Source organism: Pseudorasbora parva, chromosome 7 (genome assembly GCF_024679245.1).
Source record: "Pseudorasbora parva isolate DD20220531a chromosome 7, ASM2467924v1, whole genome shotgun sequence".
Classification (NCBI taxonomy): Eukaryota; Metazoa; Chordata; class Actinopteri; order Cypriniformes; family Gobionidae; genus Pseudorasbora; species Pseudorasbora parva.
In genome coordinates, this window is record NC_090178.1 from 2350618 (window position 1) to 2368484 (window position 17867).

The 17867-nt window shown below is 43.7% G+C and overlaps 1 protein-coding gene across 2 annotated transcripts in view; it reads left to right on the forward strand.

Moving 5' to 3' along the window:
• Nucleotides 1–17867, forward strand: part of csmd3a (CUB and Sushi multiple domains 3a) — a 579356-nt gene that overhangs the window by 548732 nt on the left and 12757 nt on the right. For both annotated transcript variants that reach the window (XM_067447773.1, XM_067447774.1), the window contains exons 61-64: nucleotides 2165–2338; nucleotides 5028–5101; nucleotides 10881–10992; nucleotides 17610–17789. In XM_067447773.1, coding sequence (XP_067303874.1) covers nucleotides 2165–2338; nucleotides 5028–5101; nucleotides 10881–10992; nucleotides 17610–17789 — 540 coding nt within the window. The remainder of the gene's footprint in view (nucleotides 1–2164; nucleotides 2339–5027; nucleotides 5102–10880; nucleotides 10993–17609; nucleotides 17790–17867) is intronic.

A 17867-nucleotide genomic window follows, 5' to 3' on the forward strand; every position in this document is an offset into this window, starting at 1 on the left:
AATACAGTGTAAATACAGGACAAATTTAGTAAAAATACCATGTAAATAGAGTAAAATACAGTATAAAAAATACAGTAAAAATTATGAAATATTACTCCAGTGTAAATCAACTGTTATAGTAAAGTGTAATTTATTCATGCGATCAAAGTTGAGTTTTATTCATTTTAATCATCCTAATATGATGATTTGCTGTTTAAGCATTGGTGCAATACGGTTAAATTGTTCGTATTTAAATGTTGTGTACCCCAAACTTTTAGTGGTAGTGTACCACAGTATCCACACACATATGACATGTTTTCAACACTGATAATAATCCTAAATGTGTGTTGATCATCAGATCCTCATCTGAGAATGATTAAGGCGGGCGTACACTGTGCGAATTCGGACACTCGGAAGGTCGTGAGATATTGCAGACGCTACGAGTCATTTAATTTGATCATCGCATCAAATCAGCTGGTACACGGCACGACTGTTTGCACCGCGAGCCGGCCGCGATCACACGAGTTTTCATGTAACACAGACACCGGAGCTTTCGATGTTGCTGCTATAGCTTTAGATACAAAAAATAAAGAAAAAAGATGTGAAAATGATTTGTTGAAAAGCAGAGAACAGCCATTCCTTTTAACCGAAACAACCAGAGGGAGAGAGAAGAGTGCACGTGAGAGAGAGAAAGTGTGTGTGTGTGTGTGTGTGAACTCAGTATGTGGCAGCCACTGAGCTAATAAGAGTCATATAGATTGAGCGTATGTGAGGTGCTTGTGCATGATTTGGCTATAGGGGACAGCCATATGCTGGTAAAAATCGGGCCGACTCCCCGAACTTTTTAAACATGTTTAAAAATGATCGTAAGGTCGGGAGGTGCTCTTAACGGGCTCGGCTCGTCTCATATTTCCTCTCACACGGTGCGAGCCGCGACCATACGAGCATCCACGATGTCCACGCGATTTCTCCCGAGAAAAAAAAATCGTCTGCGAGTTCGTACGACAGCAAAAATCCCACCGTGTACGCCCGCCTTTAGTGAAGGATCATGTGACACTGAAGACTGGAGTAATGATGATAAATTCAGCTTTGATCACAGGAATAAATCACACTTTACTATATATTCACACAGAGAACTGATGATTTACACTGGAGGAATATTACACTGTATTTTTGATCAGATAAATGCAGCTTTGTAGAGCAGAAGAGACTCTTTTAGAAACATTATAAAAGGTTTTGAACAAAAATGAATATACAGTACAGGCCAAAAGTTTGGACATATTACTATTAGAAATGTTTTTGATAGAAGTTTCTTCTGCTCATCAAGCCTGCATTTATTTGATCAAAAATACAGAAAAAATGTAAAATTGTGATCTATTATTACAATTTAAAATGATTGTTTTTCAGTGTATTCTCCTTTAAATGCTGATTTATTTCTGTGATCAGAGCTGAATGTTCAGGATGGTTCCTCCAGTCTTCAGTGATCATGATCCTTCAGAAATCATTCTCAGATGAGGATTCATTACGAGTGTTGGACACAGTTCTGCTGACGTATATATGCTCATAACCTGAGATACTTTTTTATAATACTTTGAGGAATATAAAGTAAAAAAAAGAGAAGAAACAAATGTTTTAAAAATAGAAATATTTTGTAACAATAATACACTCTTTGGGGTCAGTCTTTTTTTTCTTTTTTTGAAATAAATCAATAATTTTATTCAGCAAGGATGTGTTAAATTGATAACAATTGATAGTAAAGGAGATTTATATTATTTTAAAATCTGTTTTTATTTTGAATAAATGCAGTTCTTTTGAGCCTTTTATTCATCAGATATATTAGTCAGCAGAACTGTTTCCAACACTCGTAATGAATCCTCATCTGAGAATGATTTCTGAAGGATCATGATCACTGAAGACTGGAGGAACCATCCTGAACATTCAGCTCTGAGCACAGAAATAAATCAGCATTTAAAGGAGAATATATTAAAAAAACAATTATTTTAAATTGTAATAATATATCACAATATAAAAATAAAAAAATCTGTAGTTTTGATCAAATAAATGCAGGCTTGATGAGCAGAAGAAACTTCTTTCAAAACATTTCAAATAGTAATGTGTCCAAACTTTTGGCCTGTACTGTATACGGTAACTCATTTGACTGAAAGCGGCGGGTCTCTCTCCACAGCCAAGTTCTGCGGTGACCCGGGTGTGCCGGCCCATGCCAGGCGAGAGGGCCAGAGCTTCATCTTTAAAGCGGAGGTGGTGTTCAGCTGCAGCGCCCCCTTCCTGCTGGTGGGCTCATCGACACGCAGCTGCGGCGCCGACGCCACCTGGACCGGATCTCAGCCGCGCTGCATCGGTGCGTTCCTCATCCTGGACAAACACTGACTCAAATACAGCTGCTGTATGTTTTGTGGGAGAGCTGCCGGTTTTTACCAAATTATTTTTTTAAATATCCACTCCAGCTTTGATCAATGATGTGAATGTGAACTAGCCTGACAAGCCAGACCCACATCAAGATGTTTGGTCTGAAAACTCACCATTGACGGCTCAATCTGAGGGGTCGTCTTTTAAACTCCCTCATCACGCGATTGGATAGCGCTACAACCAACCAGAGCAACGAAGGTGAAGCGGAGCTAGTTGATAGATTAAACATTCGCCGTATCCAGTCGGCAAAACTCAGAACACATCTTCCCTTCTTAAGAATGACTTCAGTGCCGCTCTTTGTTCAGAGAAAAGCTTAAAGGGTTAGTTCACCCAAAAATGAAATGTCTGTCATTAACTCCTCCCCCTAATGTCGCTCCACACCCGTAAGACCTCCGTTCATCTTCACACACAGTTTAAGATATTTTATATTTAGTCCGAGAGCGTATGCAAGTGTATGCACACTATACTGTCCATGTCCAGAAAGGGAATAAAAACATCATCACAGTAGTCCATATGAGACATCAGTGGGTTAATTAGAGTCTCTTGAAGCATCCAAAATACATTTGGGTCCAAAAATAACAAAAACTACGACTTTATTCAGCATTGGCTTCTCTTCCGGGCTTGTGTTCAATCCTCAAATAAAGATTCAAACGGTTATGAATCAGCGAATCGATTCATGATTTCTGGACATGGACAGTATAGTGTGCATACACTTGCATACGCTCTCGGACTAAATATAAAATATCTTAAACTGTGTGTGAAGATGAACGGATGAAAGGTGTGGAACGACATTAGGGGGAGGAGTTAATGACAGAAGTTTCATTTTTGGGTGAACTAACCCTTTAACTCAAAGGGCCCTATCTTGCACCCAGCACAATTGACTTTGTACACCGACACATGTGTCATTCCTATTTAGCACCCGCTCATAGCGTGCTTTTCCCTCCACAGAAGCACGTCGCTAAACTAGTGAATGAACTTGCGCTCCCTGGGCGGTTCAGCGCAAAAAAGGAGGCGTGTTCCGGCGCAAACAATCCCTGGAGCTATTTTGCTGTTCCATTAAACAGTTGCGCCACTGACCAGAAAAAACCCAGTCTAAAGTCAGCGGCGCGTTGTTCATTATGCTATTTTAAGGGCGCATGCTTGACCATAATGTACAGCGAGCACAACGCGCAGACACTTTGCTCATGTAATCTACACAGATGCAACAGTTATTTTTGCAAATCATAAATTGTTACACTAAAAAAATATGAACACATGACGGATGACGGAAATCATTGTGGTGTGCGACGAAGATGTGAAAAAATAGGCATAAATCTAGCTAACAAATTCAGGATCAGACCTGTTTGTCCAATAGTAGCAAGACATATATGAGTATAAGGACATCTGACAGATTGGTTTGTCCGTCAAGAACCAGGAAAAAAAATAACCGTCGGTTCGGTTCGGTTTAACCGACGCTATTTTGGGTGTGTTTCTCCCATCCCCATACAACACAGCTCCTCTGTCTTTCACTGCTCTACAAGAACATCAGTCTCCTCGGCTGTGAACCGCTCCTGGCGTGCGTCTGGTAAATACGCCATAATAATAGCGACCCATAATGGAACTTGCGCAGCTGCTTTTAAAGGATATGTTGGATGCCGCTCTGATTGGTTTATTCACGTTACGCCCAAACCACACCTATGAATAATGAAGCTACTTCAGACCAACCATTTTAGATTTGCCCCGGGCGCAAGAGCCATTTATCCCGCCAGGAAAATAGCAACAGCGCCGAGACCCGCCCACAAAGTTACTTGCGCTCCGCGCTTTGACACCTGCGTTTCAGATCGTTAAAATAGGGCCCCAAGTCTTCCAGAGCTGATTCGAAAGACCGCCGTTCGCCAGTTTCTGTGTTTAGTAGCAGCACGCAAACGCAACTCGGCCATCATTATGTTAAGCCCCGCCCACTGGCTCTACACACGATGTGATTGGCCCAACCAGAGTTTGGCGTTTACAGCTCAGAAGTATATCAAAAGTTAGATAGATGACACTCGCGGCTGATTAGATTTGCTGCCGCCAGGGTGCGTCTAGATTTCTAGGCTAAGTGTGAACATTATGACTCTAATTACATCGTTTCCCTGATGGTAATGACGATGTCCTGCTTTTACTGCAGAACCGCATCGCACGGCGTGTGAGAATCCCACAGCTTTATTTATTTTATTATGTTTTATTATTTTATTGGATATGTTTTATTTATTTTATTTTACAAGTTTTGGCTTGATAATTTTTTTGTTTATTTTTTATTTTTTTATTTTATTATATTATTTTATTTTTAGTTTCATTTGTTTTTTATTATTTTATTGGATGTATTTTATTTATTTTTATTTTAAGTTTTGGCTGGATTTATATTTTATTTTATTTTATTTACATTATTTTTAATGTATATACATTATTATACACAAGTGTTTCTAACATGTAATTTTTTATTTTATTTCATTATTAGTTTACTTGAGTTAGTTCTATTACTTTATTTGACTTTTTGTTATAAAAAAAATTTAAACATCAGATTTATATCGATCATATTTATATGAACCGGAGTCGTTTGCATAAAGCGAGTTGATGATGCGGATGTCCTGCTTTTCCCGCAGAAGCGCACCGGACGGCGTGTGAGAATCCCGGCGCTCCGGAGTTCGGCTATCTGAACAGCAGTCTGGGCTTTAAGGTAACCGGACTCGGATCAAAGCCGTGTGTGTGTGTGTGTGTGTGTGTGTGTGTGTGTGTGTGTGTGTGTGTGTGTGTGTGTGTGTGTGTGTGTGTGTGTGTGTGTGTGTGTGTGTGTGTGTGTGTGTGTGTGTGTGTGTGTGTGTGTGTGTGTGTGTGTGTGTGTGTGTGTGTGTGTGTGTGTGTGTTGAGAACGGGTTTCAAAGGCCGTTCCTGACAGCCCTAGAGCGGCTTTTATCTTCAAGTGCAAAAACGGCCCTTTCCAACGGCACAATGTGACTTTTGATGTGCCAATTAAGAATTGAAAATCATATTTTCCATCATTGCTGAGACAAAAGGATATTCATTGTCCCGGTGACAGTGTGATCCAACGGCACTAAAGCCACATCAGAGAGTGTGTGTGTGTGTGTGTGTGTGGGCTGGTAAACCCTACATTATGGGGACAAAATGTCTCCAAAAAGATGGCAATATCCAAAAACCTTGTCCTTGTGCGGACATTTTTTAGTCCCCATGAGGAAAAATCATACAGGATGAGTTTTTTTGAGAAAGTAAAAATGCAGAATGTTTCCTGTGATGGGTAGGTTTAGAAACTGTGTGTGTGTGTGTGTGTGTGTGTGTGTGTGTGTGTGTGTGTGTGTGTGTGTGTGTGTGTGTGTCGGGGTGGGTCTCTATCCTGTCTTTTTAAGCTCAATTGATTTATTGTCAAGTTGATTGAGTCAGACGCTGTGTGAGGAGCCGAGGCAGATCCAGGATCAGGGGAGAGTTTACTCTTCAAACAGCAGAGAATGTATTTCCTTCGTCATCTTAGGGCATTTAGAGTATAAAAACAGATTCTTCTGCTGTTCTTTAGGTCTGTTATAATGAGCACACTCCAATATTTCAACTCTATCTGGTATAGGAGTCTGTCTGTTATGTCACAAACAAATTAGTTTAATCAACTAAAAATCTGTTCAGAGATTGTAGGTCACTGCAAAAAAATGCTTTTCTCACTCAGTATTTTTGTCTTGTTTCTAGTCACAATATCTAAATATTCTTACAATAGGAAACATTTACTAGACAAGCAAAAGTAATTGTCTTGTTTTGGTTTAAAAAAAATAACTCAAAATGAAGAGAGTTTTTGCCTAAAATAAGATAAATAATCTGCCAATGGGGTGAGAAAAATAATCTTGTTTTCTGTTTGAATTAAGATTATTTTTCTTACCCCATTGGCAGATTATTTATCTTATTTTAAGCAAAAACTCTCTTCATTTTGAGTTATTTTCCCCCAAAACAAGACAATTACTTTTGCTTGTCTAGTACATGTCTAAGAATTTTTAGATGTTTGGACTACAAACATTTTTTGCAGTGCGGCCCCTTGAGAAGCTTTATGTGTCTACTTAACTTGCTAAGGTTGGCTAATAATATGGTTTCTGATCCTAATCATGTCCTACACAATGAGTTTGAATTACTACCATCAAACCGGAGGAACAAAGTCCCAGATTTAACATAAGCCCCTTTCACACTGTACGTCGGACCCGCAATATTCCCGGAGCATTGCCGGGTCGCCTTCTGTGTGAAAGCAACCACGTCCCGGGATTGATTACCGAAATTCGACCCGGGTCGGGGACCTAGTAATATCGCGGGATTCGACCCGGGACGAGCGCTGTGTGAACTAAAGCCTGGATGGATGGATGGATTGATGGAAATATAGATAAATGGCTAAAAATATGGATGGATGGATGGATGGATGGATGGATGGATGGATGGATGGATGGACGGACGGATGGATGGACGGATGGACGATGGATGGATGGATGGATGGATGGATGGATGGATGGATGGATGGATGGACGGACGGACGGATGGATGGACGGATGGACGATGGATGGATGGATGGAAGGATGGATGGATGGATGGATGGATGGACGGACGGATGGACGATGGATGGATGGATGGATGGATGGATGGACGGACGGACGGACGGACGGACGGACGGACGGACGGACGGACGGACGGACGGACGGACGGACGGACGGACGGACGGACGGATGGACGCATGGATGGATGGATGGATGGATGGATGGATACAAATATGGATGAATGGATGGATAAAAATATGAATGGATGGATGGATACAAATATAGATTTCTTTAACCTTTAATATTATAAATACACTCACCTAAAGGATTATTAGGAACACCATACTAATAAGCCCCTTTCACACTGCACGTCGGACCCGCAATATTCCCGGAGCATTGCCGGGTCGCCTTCTGTGTGAAAGCAACCACGTCCCGGGATTGATTACCGAATTCGACCCGGGTCGGGGACCTAGTAATATTGCGGTATTCGACCCGGGACGAGCGCTGTGTGAACAGAAGCCGAAACTAATGCCGCAGCGTGTGCGTAGTTATAGTGCGACTCCTAGAGCTTGTTTTTTCAGTAACACAACCCTGCAGTGCCAGAAGAGCGCGTCGGTGTTTTAAACGCAGAGAGTGTTCGTATACAAAAGAAACTCAAATTAAACAAGCAGAAATGACCGCAAACTGGACACAAGTCGAGACCACGGAGCTCCTTACTATCCACGCTGAAGCTGAGATCGCTCGCCGTTATACGTCACATCAGGATGTCACGTGTCAACTCGATCCGGGACCGTTACGGGTTGTGTGTGAAAGCGCACATATTACAGTATTTCGCTGGCAGTGTGAATGGACCAAATCTAGCGGCCCGGGAACAAATGCCGGGTCGCATTATCCGTGTATTTGCCGAAATCGCAGTGGGAAAGGGGCTTTAGTGAGGCTGAAACCCTCTTTTGTGTATCTTAGAGCTGAATAAATCACTTAAGTAGAAATGCGTAGTATTGGGAAGGTGGATTAAGTTTATGTCTATGTTTGTGGGCTGTTGTAAACATAGATATTGTTGTGCAAAAAAAAATTCAGACTTGTCTGACAATAAAGTACTATATTATATCATATATCTGCCGCCGCTGCGTTTTTTTCCTCGAGGGATGAGACATAAATCGAGCTCTTTGCATCTATGCAATCAGTTAAACCAGTGCCGAGAGACTGAGAGTCAGTTTAAGTCTGAAACTAATGGCTGAAATTTTATTTAGCTTTATTATGGTTTACAAGACATGCTCAGTACTGGAACAAGTGCTACTAAAATTGTTCACCCAAAAATGTAAATTCGTTACAAAGCCCATCTCACTACAGCGGCTCTACAATCATTTTATGAAGACGTGAGAATAGATTTTGAGCTCAAAAAATCGTATTTATTTATTTACTTACTTATTTTTTATCATTATTTTAATTGTATTTATTTTAATTTGTTTTATGACAACCACAAGATATGCTCAATACTGGCACAAGTGTTTCTAAAATTGTATTTAATTATATATTTAGTCTTATTTAGTTATTTATTTACTTCCTTATTTTTATTATTATTATTATTGTATTTATTTAATTTTATTTAGTTGTATTTAGTTGTATTACAACCACAAGAGAAGTTTCTAAAAGTTTTTTTTATTTTTAGTTTCATTTATTTTTATTATTTTATTAGATTTTAATTTTTTACTTACTTTATTTATGTGTTAATATAATTTAGCCACAAAACATTCTCAGTACTGACATGAATGTTTTTAAAATTGTATTTATTATATATTAATCAAGTCTTTAATCAATTTGTTTTTATTCTTTTATTGTTTTTATTTTATTTAGATTTATTTCATTTATAACAACCACAATCAGTACTGGCACAAGTGTTTCTAAAATTATTTTATTTTTAGTTTAATTTTTCATTTTTATTTTATTTAGATTTATTTTATTTATTACAACGACAAGACATGTTTTTTATCATTTGAAAATATATATATTTTTAATTAAATTAGTTAATTTTAATTAGTTAATTTGTTTTAATTGAATTAGTTATTTTCAAATTTATTTTATTCCAACCACAAAACATTCCCAGTACTGGCATGAATGTTTTTAAAATTGTATTTATTATATATTAATCAGTTCTGACAGAAGACCAAGCTAGAATAATAAGTTAAACTTCACCGAATCAAACCCGTAGCCAATACAGCAAATAATATATAATAAAGTTGACATATTCAGAAGCAATTTTTAAAAATGGACTTGCCTTTTCCCTTCCAAATGCCAGCGTCGTGATGACAGTGTGGCGCACTTTCTTCCTAGTCCACTGAAGAGAATTGTGTCGTATGAGACGCAGCGCGGCTGTCATTTGGCCGTGAGGTCGAATCTCAATTGAGCTGAGAGCATAAAACTGCGTTTATACAATAAAATCGTTAGAGAAATATTTAATATATGTTGATAACAGCCTCTATTAACAGAATTTTTGGGTTGAAAAAACAACCCAGCATTTTTTAGAGTGTAGACATTTTTTCATGGCGGCATAAAGGGACCGTAGAGATCGTTTTGATAAACTAGTTATTGAAAGCCCTGTCATCAGATTTATATAGATCGATCAGATTTATATGAACCCGAGTCGTAATGCATTGTCCGAGACTTTGCATAAAGCAAGTTTTGGATCATAATTAAATAAAATCGCTTAACAATTGAACAAGTGTGAATAAAAACAACAAATATGTATTATGCATTGCCGAAGCTGTGGAAATCTAAGGCAGAAGTGCTCGACAGGTGTGCGTGTGCGTGCGCGTGCGTGTGTGTGTGTGTGTGTGTGTGTGTGTGTGTGTGTGTGTGTGTGTGTGTGTGTGTGTGTGTGTGTGTGTGTGTGTGTGTGTGTTTTCAAACGGCACTAATGCCACATCAGAGTGTGTGTGTGAAAGTGTTTCTGTGTTGAGTTGTTGTGGATCACTCAGGCCTTGAGCACTGAGCTCTTTGAACAACCGTGTGTGTATGTTGGATGGCCGCTGTCAGCGTCTCCTTCAGAAGTGAGAGCTGTAATGTAATCTAATGTTTGAGTGTGTGAGGCTTTGATCTCAGCAGGACAGACACGGACACACACACACACACACACACACACACACACACACACACACACACACACACAGGTTCTGCCATTCATACACTCCTGTGCTTAAACACACGACACAGAGAGACGCGAGGTGTAGGAACAGGAGTGTGTGTGAGGGAGAATGTGCCTTCTGATATGTGATTCAGGTTCGGTTTGATTTGAGGTCGTAAACAGGATGTAATGTGTGGTTTATAATAAAACTCATACTATAAGGGGAATATTTATAGGCAAATTAATTTCTAAAAACAATTTCTATAATGTAAAATTAGTTTCTATAAGTATATGGCTTCTCTATGTGTGTGTGTGTGTGTGTGTGTGTGTGTGTGTGTGTGTGTCTCTGACAGTATCTCTGTGTCTCAGGTGGGCAGCACAGTGAAGTTTCTCTGTCAGGCCGGTCATCTTCTTGTGTGTGTGTGTGTGTGTGTGCGTGCGTGCGTGCGTGCATGAGTGTGTGCACGTGGATATGTACGTGTGTGTGCATACACGTGTGTGTATGAGAGTGTGTTTGAGTATGTGTGTGTGTATAGGACTGTCCGCGTGTTTGTGCATGTGTGCGCGGTCGGTCAACTTCTGGGTGTTTGTGTGTGTGTGTGTGTGCGTGTGCGTGTGTATGAGAGTGTGTTTGAGTATGTGTGTGTATAGGACTGTGTGCGCACGTTCGTGCGTGTGTGCGCGGTCGGTCAACTTCTGGGGTGTTTGTGTGTGTGTGTGCGCGCGTCATCTTCTTCGGGGCGTGTGCGTGCGCGTGCGTGTGCGTGTGTGTGTGCGCGTGCGTGTGTGTGTGTGTCTCTGACAGTGTCTCTGTGTCTCAGGTGGGCAGCACAGTGAAGTTTCTCTGTCAGGCCGGTCATCTTCTTCTGGGCTCCACCACTCGCTCCTGTCAGCAGGATTTGACCTGGAGCGGCTCTCAGCCCGAATGCATCCGTGAGTCTCTTCTCCTCCTCCGCAGATGCAGAGCCGCGTCTGTTCGTTTGTTTTTAAGGACAAATCATCCATTTTGCATGTAATGGTAAAACTTTTATTTCACCCTCTAGGAGTTTCGTTTTTTTCTTTGCAAGTTATTCTAAGATAAATACAGCTTTATCAGACACACCGGACGTCATGTGACCGTACAAACTTTATATTATATTATATTATATTATATTATATTATATTATATTATATTATATTATATTATATTATATTAATTATATTATATGTAATTACATTGTACTGAGACAGGTGTGGTGGTGTGGGTCAGTTTAAGGGTAGAGTTATGGACAGGTGTGGTGGTGTGGGTCAGTTTAAGGGTAGAGTTAGAGACAGGTGTGGTGGTGTGGGTCAGTTTAAGGGTAGAGTTATGGACAGGTGTGGTGGTGTGGGTCAGTTTAAGGGTAGAGTTAGGGACAGGTGTGGTGGTGTGGGTTAGTTTAAGGGTAGAGTTAGGGACAGGTGTGGTGGTGTGGGTTAGTTTAAGGGTAGAGTTAGGGACAGGTGTGGTGGTGTGGGTTAGTTTAAGGGTAGAGTTAGGGACAGGTGTGGTGGTGTGGGTTAGTTTAAGGGTAGAGTTAGGGACAGGTGTGGTGGTGTGGGTTAGTTTAAGGGTAGAGTTATGGACAGGTGTGGTGGTGTGGGTTAGTTTAAGGGTAGAGTTAGGGACAGGTGTGGTGGTGTGGGTTAGTTTAAGGGTAGAGTTAGGGACAGGTGTGGTGGTGTGGGTTAGTTTAAGGGTAGAGTTAGGGACAGCTGTGGTGGTGTCGGTCAGTTTAAGGGTAGAGTTATGGACAGGTGTGGTGGTGTCGGTCAGTTTAAGGGTAGAGTTATGGACAGGTGTGGTGGTGTGGGTTAGTTTAAGGGTAGAGTTAGGGACAGGTGTGGTGGTGTGGGTTAGTTTAAGGGTAGAGTTAGGGACAGGTGTGGTGGTGTGGGTCAGTTTAAGGGTAGAGTTATGGACAGGTGTGGTGGTGTGGGTTAGTTTAAGGGTAGAGTTAGGGACAGGTGTGGTGGTGTGGGTCAGTTTAAGGGTAGAGTTAGGGACAGGTGTGGTGGTGTGGGTCAGGTTAAGAGTAGAGTTAGGGACAGGTGTGGTGGTGTGGGTTAGTTTAAGGGTAGAGTTATGGACAGGTGTGGTGGTGTGGGTTAGTTTAAGGGTAGAGTTAGGGACAGGTGTGGTGGTGTGGGTCAGTTTAAGGGTAGAGTCAGGGACAGGTGTGGTGGTGTGGGTCAGTTTAAGGGTAGAGTTATGGACAGGTGTGGTGGTGTGGGTTAGTTTAAGGGTAGAGTTAGGGACAGGTGTGGTGGTGTGGGTTAGTTTAAGGGTAGAGTTATGGACAGGTGTGGTGGTGTGGGTTAGTTTAAGGGTAGAGTTAGGGACAGGTGTGGTGGTGTGGGTCAGTTTAAGGGTAGAGTTAGGGTCAGGTGTGGTGGTGTGGGTCAGTTTAAGGGTAGAGTTAGGGTCAGGTGTGGTGGTGTGGGTTAGTTTAAGGGTAGAGTTAGGGACAGGTGTGGTGGTGTGGGTTAGTTTAAGGGTAGAGTTAGGGACAGGTGTGGTGGTGTGGGTTAGTTTAAGGGTAGAGTTAGGGACAGGTGTGGTGGTGTGGGTTAGTTTAAGGGTAGAGTTATGGACAGGTGTGGTGGTGTGGGTTAGTTTAAGGGTAGAGTTAGGGACAGGTGTGGTGGTGTGGGTTAGTTTAAGGGTAGAGTTAGGGACAGGTGTGGTGGTGTGGGTTAGTTTAAGGGTAGAGTTAGGGACAGCTGTGGTGGTGTCGGTCAGTTTAAGGGTAGAGTTATGGACAGGTGTGGTGGTGTCGGTCAGTTTAAGGGTAGAGTTATGGACAGGTGTGGTGGTGTGGGTTAGTTTAAGGGTAGAGTTAGGGACAGGTGTGGTGGTGTGGGTTAGTTTAAGGGTAGAGTTAGGGACAGGTGTGGTGGTGTGGGTCAGTTTAAGGGTAGAGTTATGGACAGGTGTGGTGGTGTGGGTTAGTTTAAGGGTAGAGTTAGGGACAGGTGTGGTGGTGTGGGTCAGTTTAAGGGTAGAGTTAGGGACAGGTGTGGTGGTGTGGGTCAGGTTAAGAGTAGAGTTAGGGACAGGTGTGGTGGTGTGGGTTAGTTTAAGGGTAGAGTTATGGACAGGTGTGGTGGTGTGGGTTAGTTTAAGGGTAGAGTTAGGGACAGGTGTGGTGGTGTGGGTCAGTTTAAGGGTAGAGTCAGGGACAGGTGTGGTGGTGTGGGTCAGTTTAAGGGTAGAGTTATGGACAGGTGTGGTGGTGTGGGTTAGTTTAAGGGTAGAGTTAGGGACAGGTGTGGTGGTGTGGGTTAGTTTAAGGGTAGAGTTATGGACAGGTGTGGTGGTGTGGGTTAGTTTAAGGGTAGAGTTAGGGACAGGTGTGGTGGTGTGGGTCAGTTTAAGGGTAGAGTTAGGGTCAGGTGTGGTGGTGTGGGTCAGTTTAAGGGTAGAGTTAGGGTCAGGTGTGGTGGTGTGGGTTAGTTTAAGGGTAGAGTTAGGGATAGGTGTGGTGGTGTGGGTTAGTTTAAGGGTAGAGTTAGGGACAGGTGTGGTGGTGTGGGTCAGTTTAAGGGTAGAGTTAGGGTCAGGTGTGGTGGTGTGGGTCAGTTTAAGGGTAGAGTTAGGGACAGGTGTGGTGGTGTGGGTCAGTTTAAGGGTAGAGTTATGGACAGGTGTGGTGGTGTGGGTTAGTTTAAGGGTAGAGTTAGGGACAGGTGTGGTGGTGTGGGTTAGTTTAAGGGTAGAGTTAGGGATAGGTGTGGTGGTGTGGGTTAGTTTAAGGGTAGAGTTATGGACAGGTGTGGTGGTGTGGGTTAGTTTAAGGGTAGAGTTAGGGACAGGTGTGGTGGCGTGGGTCAGTTTAAGGGTAGAGTTAGGGTCAGGTGTGGTGGTGTGGGTCAGTTTAAGGGTAGAGTTAGGGTCAGGTGTGGTGGTGTGGGTTAGTTTAAGGGTAGAGTTAGGGATAGGTGTGGTGGTGTGGGTTAGTTTAAGGGTAGAGTTAGGGACAGGTGTGGTGGTGTGGGTCAGTTTAAGGGTAGAGTTATGGACAGGTGTGGTGGTGTGGGTTAGTATAAGGGTAGAGTTATGGACAGGTGGGGTGGTGTGGGTTAGTTTAAGGGAAGAGTTAGGGACAGGTGTGGTGGTGGGGGTCAGTTTAAGGGTAGAGTTATGGACAGGTGTGGTGGTGTGGGTTAGTTTAAGGGTAGAGTTAGGGACAGGTGTGGTGGTGTGGGTTAGTTTAAGGGTAGAGTTAGGGTCAGGTGTGGTGGTGTGGGTTAGTTTAAGGGTAGAGTTATGGACAGGTGTGGTGGTGTGGGTTAGTTTAAGGGTAGAGTTATGGACAGGTGTGGTGGTGTGGGTTAGTTTAAGGGTAGAGTTAGGGGCAGGTGTGGTGGTCTGGGTTAGTTTAAGGGTAGAGTTAGGGTCAGGTGTGGTGGTGTGGGTTAGTTTAAGGGTAGAGTTAGGGTCAGGTGTGGTGGTGTGGGTTAGTTTAAGGGTAGAGTTAGGGTCAGGTGTGGTGGTCTGGGTTAGTTTAAGGGTAGAGTTAGGGTCAGGTGTGGTGGTGTGGGTTAGTTTAAGGGTAGAGTTAGGGACAGGTGTGGTGGTGTGGGTCAGTTTAAGGGTAGAGTTAGGGTCAGGTGTGGTGGTCTGGGTTAGTTTAAGGGTAGAGTTAGGGACAGGTGTGGTGGTGTGGGTCAGTTTAAGGGTAGAGTTAGGGTTAGGGACAGGTGTGGTGGTGTGGGTCAGTTTAAGGGTAAAGTTAGAGACAGGTGTGGTGGTGTGGGTTAGTTTAAGGGTAGAGTTAGGGTCAGGTGTGGTGGTGTGGGTCAGTTTAAGGGTAGAGTTAGGGACAGGTGTGGTGGTGTGGGTCAGTTTAAGGGTAGAGTTAGGGTCAGGTGTGGTGGTGTGGGTCAGTTTAAGGGTAGAGTTAGGGTCAGGTGTGGTGGTGTGGGTTAGTTTAAGGGAAGAGTTAGAGACAGGTGTGGTGGTGTGGGTTAGTTTAAGGGTAGAGTTAGGGACAGGTGTGGTGGTGTGGGTCAGTTTAAGGGTAAAGTTAGAGACAGGTGTGGTGGTGTGGGTTAGTTTAAGGGTAGAGTTAGGGACAGGTGTGGTGGTGTGGGTCAGTTTAAGGGTAGAGTTATGGACAGGTGTGGTGGTGTGGGTTAGTTTAAGGGTAGAGTTAGGGACAGGTGTGGTGGCGTGGGTCAGTTTAAGGGTAGAGTTAGGGTCAGGTGTGGTGGTGTGGGTCAGTTTAAGGGTAGAGTTAGGGTCAGGTGTGGTGGTGTGGGTTAGTTTAAGGGTAGAGTTAGGGATAGGTGTGGTGGTGTGGGTTAGTTTAAGGGTAGAGTTAGGGACAGGTGTGGTGGTGTGGGTCAGTTTAAGGGTAGAGTTATGGACAGGTGTGGTGGTGTGGGTTAGTATAAGGGTAGAGTTATGGACAGGTGGGGTGGTGTGGGTTAGTTTAAGGGAAGAGTTAGGGACAGGTGTGGTGGTGGGGGTCAGTTTAAGGGTAGAGTTATGGACAGGTGTGGTGGTGTGGGTTAGTTTAAGGGTAGAGTTAGGGACAGGTGTGGTGGTGTGGGTTAGTTTAAGGGTAGAGTTAGGGTCAGGTGTGGTGGTGTGGGTTAGTTTAAGGGTAGAGTTATGGACAGGTGTGGTGGTGTGGGTTAGTTTAAGGGTAGAGTTATGGACAGGTGTGGTGGTGTGGGTTAGTTTAAGGGTAGAGTTAGGGGCAGGTGTGGTGGTCTGGGTTAGTTTAAGGGTAGAGTTAGGGTCAGGTGTGGTGGTGTGGGTTAGTTTAAGGGTAGAGTTAGGGTCAGGTGTGGTGGTGTGGGTTAGTTTAAGGGTAGAGTTAGGGTCAGGTGTGGTGGTCTGGGTTAGTTTAAGGGTAGAGTTAGGGTCAGGTGTGGTGGTGTGGGTTAGTTTAAGGGTAGAGTTAGGGACAGGTGTGGTGGTGTGGGTCAGTTTAAGGGTAGAGTTAGGGTCAGGTGTGGTGGTCTGGGTTAGTTTAAGGGTAGAGTTAGGGACAGGTGTGGTGGTGTGGGTCAGTTTAAGGGTAGAGTTAGGGTTAGGGACAGGTGTGGTGGTGTGGGTCAGTTTAAGGGTAAAGTTAGAGACAGGTGTGGTGGTGTGGGTTAGTTTAAGGGTAGAGTTAGGGTCAGGTGTGGTGGTGTGGGTCAGTTTAAGGGTAGAGTTAGGGACAGGTGTGGTGGTGTGGGTCAGTTTAAGGGTAGAGTTAGGGTCAGGTGTGGTGGTGTGGGTCAGTTTAAGGGTAGAGTTAGGGTCAGGTGTGGTGGTGTGGGTTAGTTTAAGGGAAGAGTTAGAGACAGGTGTGGTGGTGTGGGTTAGTTTAAGGGTAGAGTTAGGGACAGGTGTGGTGGTGTGGGTCAGTTTAAGGGTAAAGTTAGAGACAGGTGTGGTGGTGTGGGTTAGTTTAAGGGTAGAGTTAGGGACAGGTGTGGTGGTGTGGGTCAGTTTAAGGGTAAAGTTAGAGACAGGTGTGGTGGTGTGGGTTAGTTTAAGGGTAGAGTTAGGGTCAGGTGTGGTGGTGTGGGTCAGTTTAAGGGTAGAGTTAGGGACAGGTGTGGTGGTGTGGGTCAGTTTAAGGGTAGAGTTAGGGGCAGGTGTGGTGGTGTGGGTCAGTTTAAGGGTAGAGTTAGGGTCAGGTGTGGTGGTGTGGGTTAGTTTAAGGGAAGAGTTAGAGACAGGTGTGGTGGTGTGGGTTAGTTTAAGGGCAGAGTTAGGGACAGGTGTGGTGGTGTGGGTCAGTTTAAGGGTAAAGTTAGAGACAGGTGTGGTGGTGTGGGTCAGTTTAAGGGTAAAGTTAGAGACAGGTGTGGTGGTGTGGGTCAGTTTAAGGGTAGAGTTAGGGACAGGTGTGGTGGTGTGGGTCAGTTTAAGGGTAGAGTTGGAGTCAGGTGTGGTGGTGTGGGTCAGTTTAAGGGTAGAGTTAGGGACAGGTGTGGTGGTGTGGGTCAGTTTAAGGGTAAAGTTAGAGACAGGTGTGGTGGTGTGGGTCAGTTTAAGGGTAGAGTTAGGGACAGGTGTGGTGGTGTGGGTTAGTTTAAGGGTAGAGTTATGGACAGGTGTGGTGGTGTGGGTTAGTTTAAGGGTAGAGTTAGGGACAGGTGTGGTGGTGTGGGTTAGTTTAAGGGTAGAGTTAGGGACAGGTGTGGTGGTGTGGGTTAGTTTAAGGGTAGAGTTAGGGACAGGTGTGGTGGTGTGGGTTAGTTTAAGGGTAGAGTTAGAGACGGGTGTGGTGGTGTGGGTCAGTTTAAGGGTAGAGTTAGGAACAGGTGTGGTGGTGTGGGTCAGTTTAAGGGTAGAGTTAGGGACAGGTGTGGTGGTGTGGGTTAGTTTAAGGGTAGAGTTAGAGACGGGTGTGGTGGTGTGGGTCATTGGCTACTTACATAATAAGCCGTTTTAAATGTAAAAGTTTCAATGCCTTATCACGCTGACGTGACCGAGCCTGACCCGAACCCAAACGTCATTTCTAAATATCTGTCTGAACGGGTCGTGTATCCATCCTGTAGTTGACGTATCTTTCCTAATGCAGCCCACTCCTGTAAGCAACCAAAGACCCCACCTCATGCTAACGTGCTGGCCATCGACCTGCCGTCCTTCGGCTATACGCTGCTCTACTCCTGCCAGCCGGGCTTCATCCTCACTGGCGGCTCTGAGCATCGGGCGTGCCGGCCGGACGGATCCTGGACTGGGAAAGTACCCATTTGTAGAGGTGAGCAGAACACGCCATCAACAACACACACACGTTTGTTTTTGTGACATATGGGGACATTCCATAGGCGTAAATGGT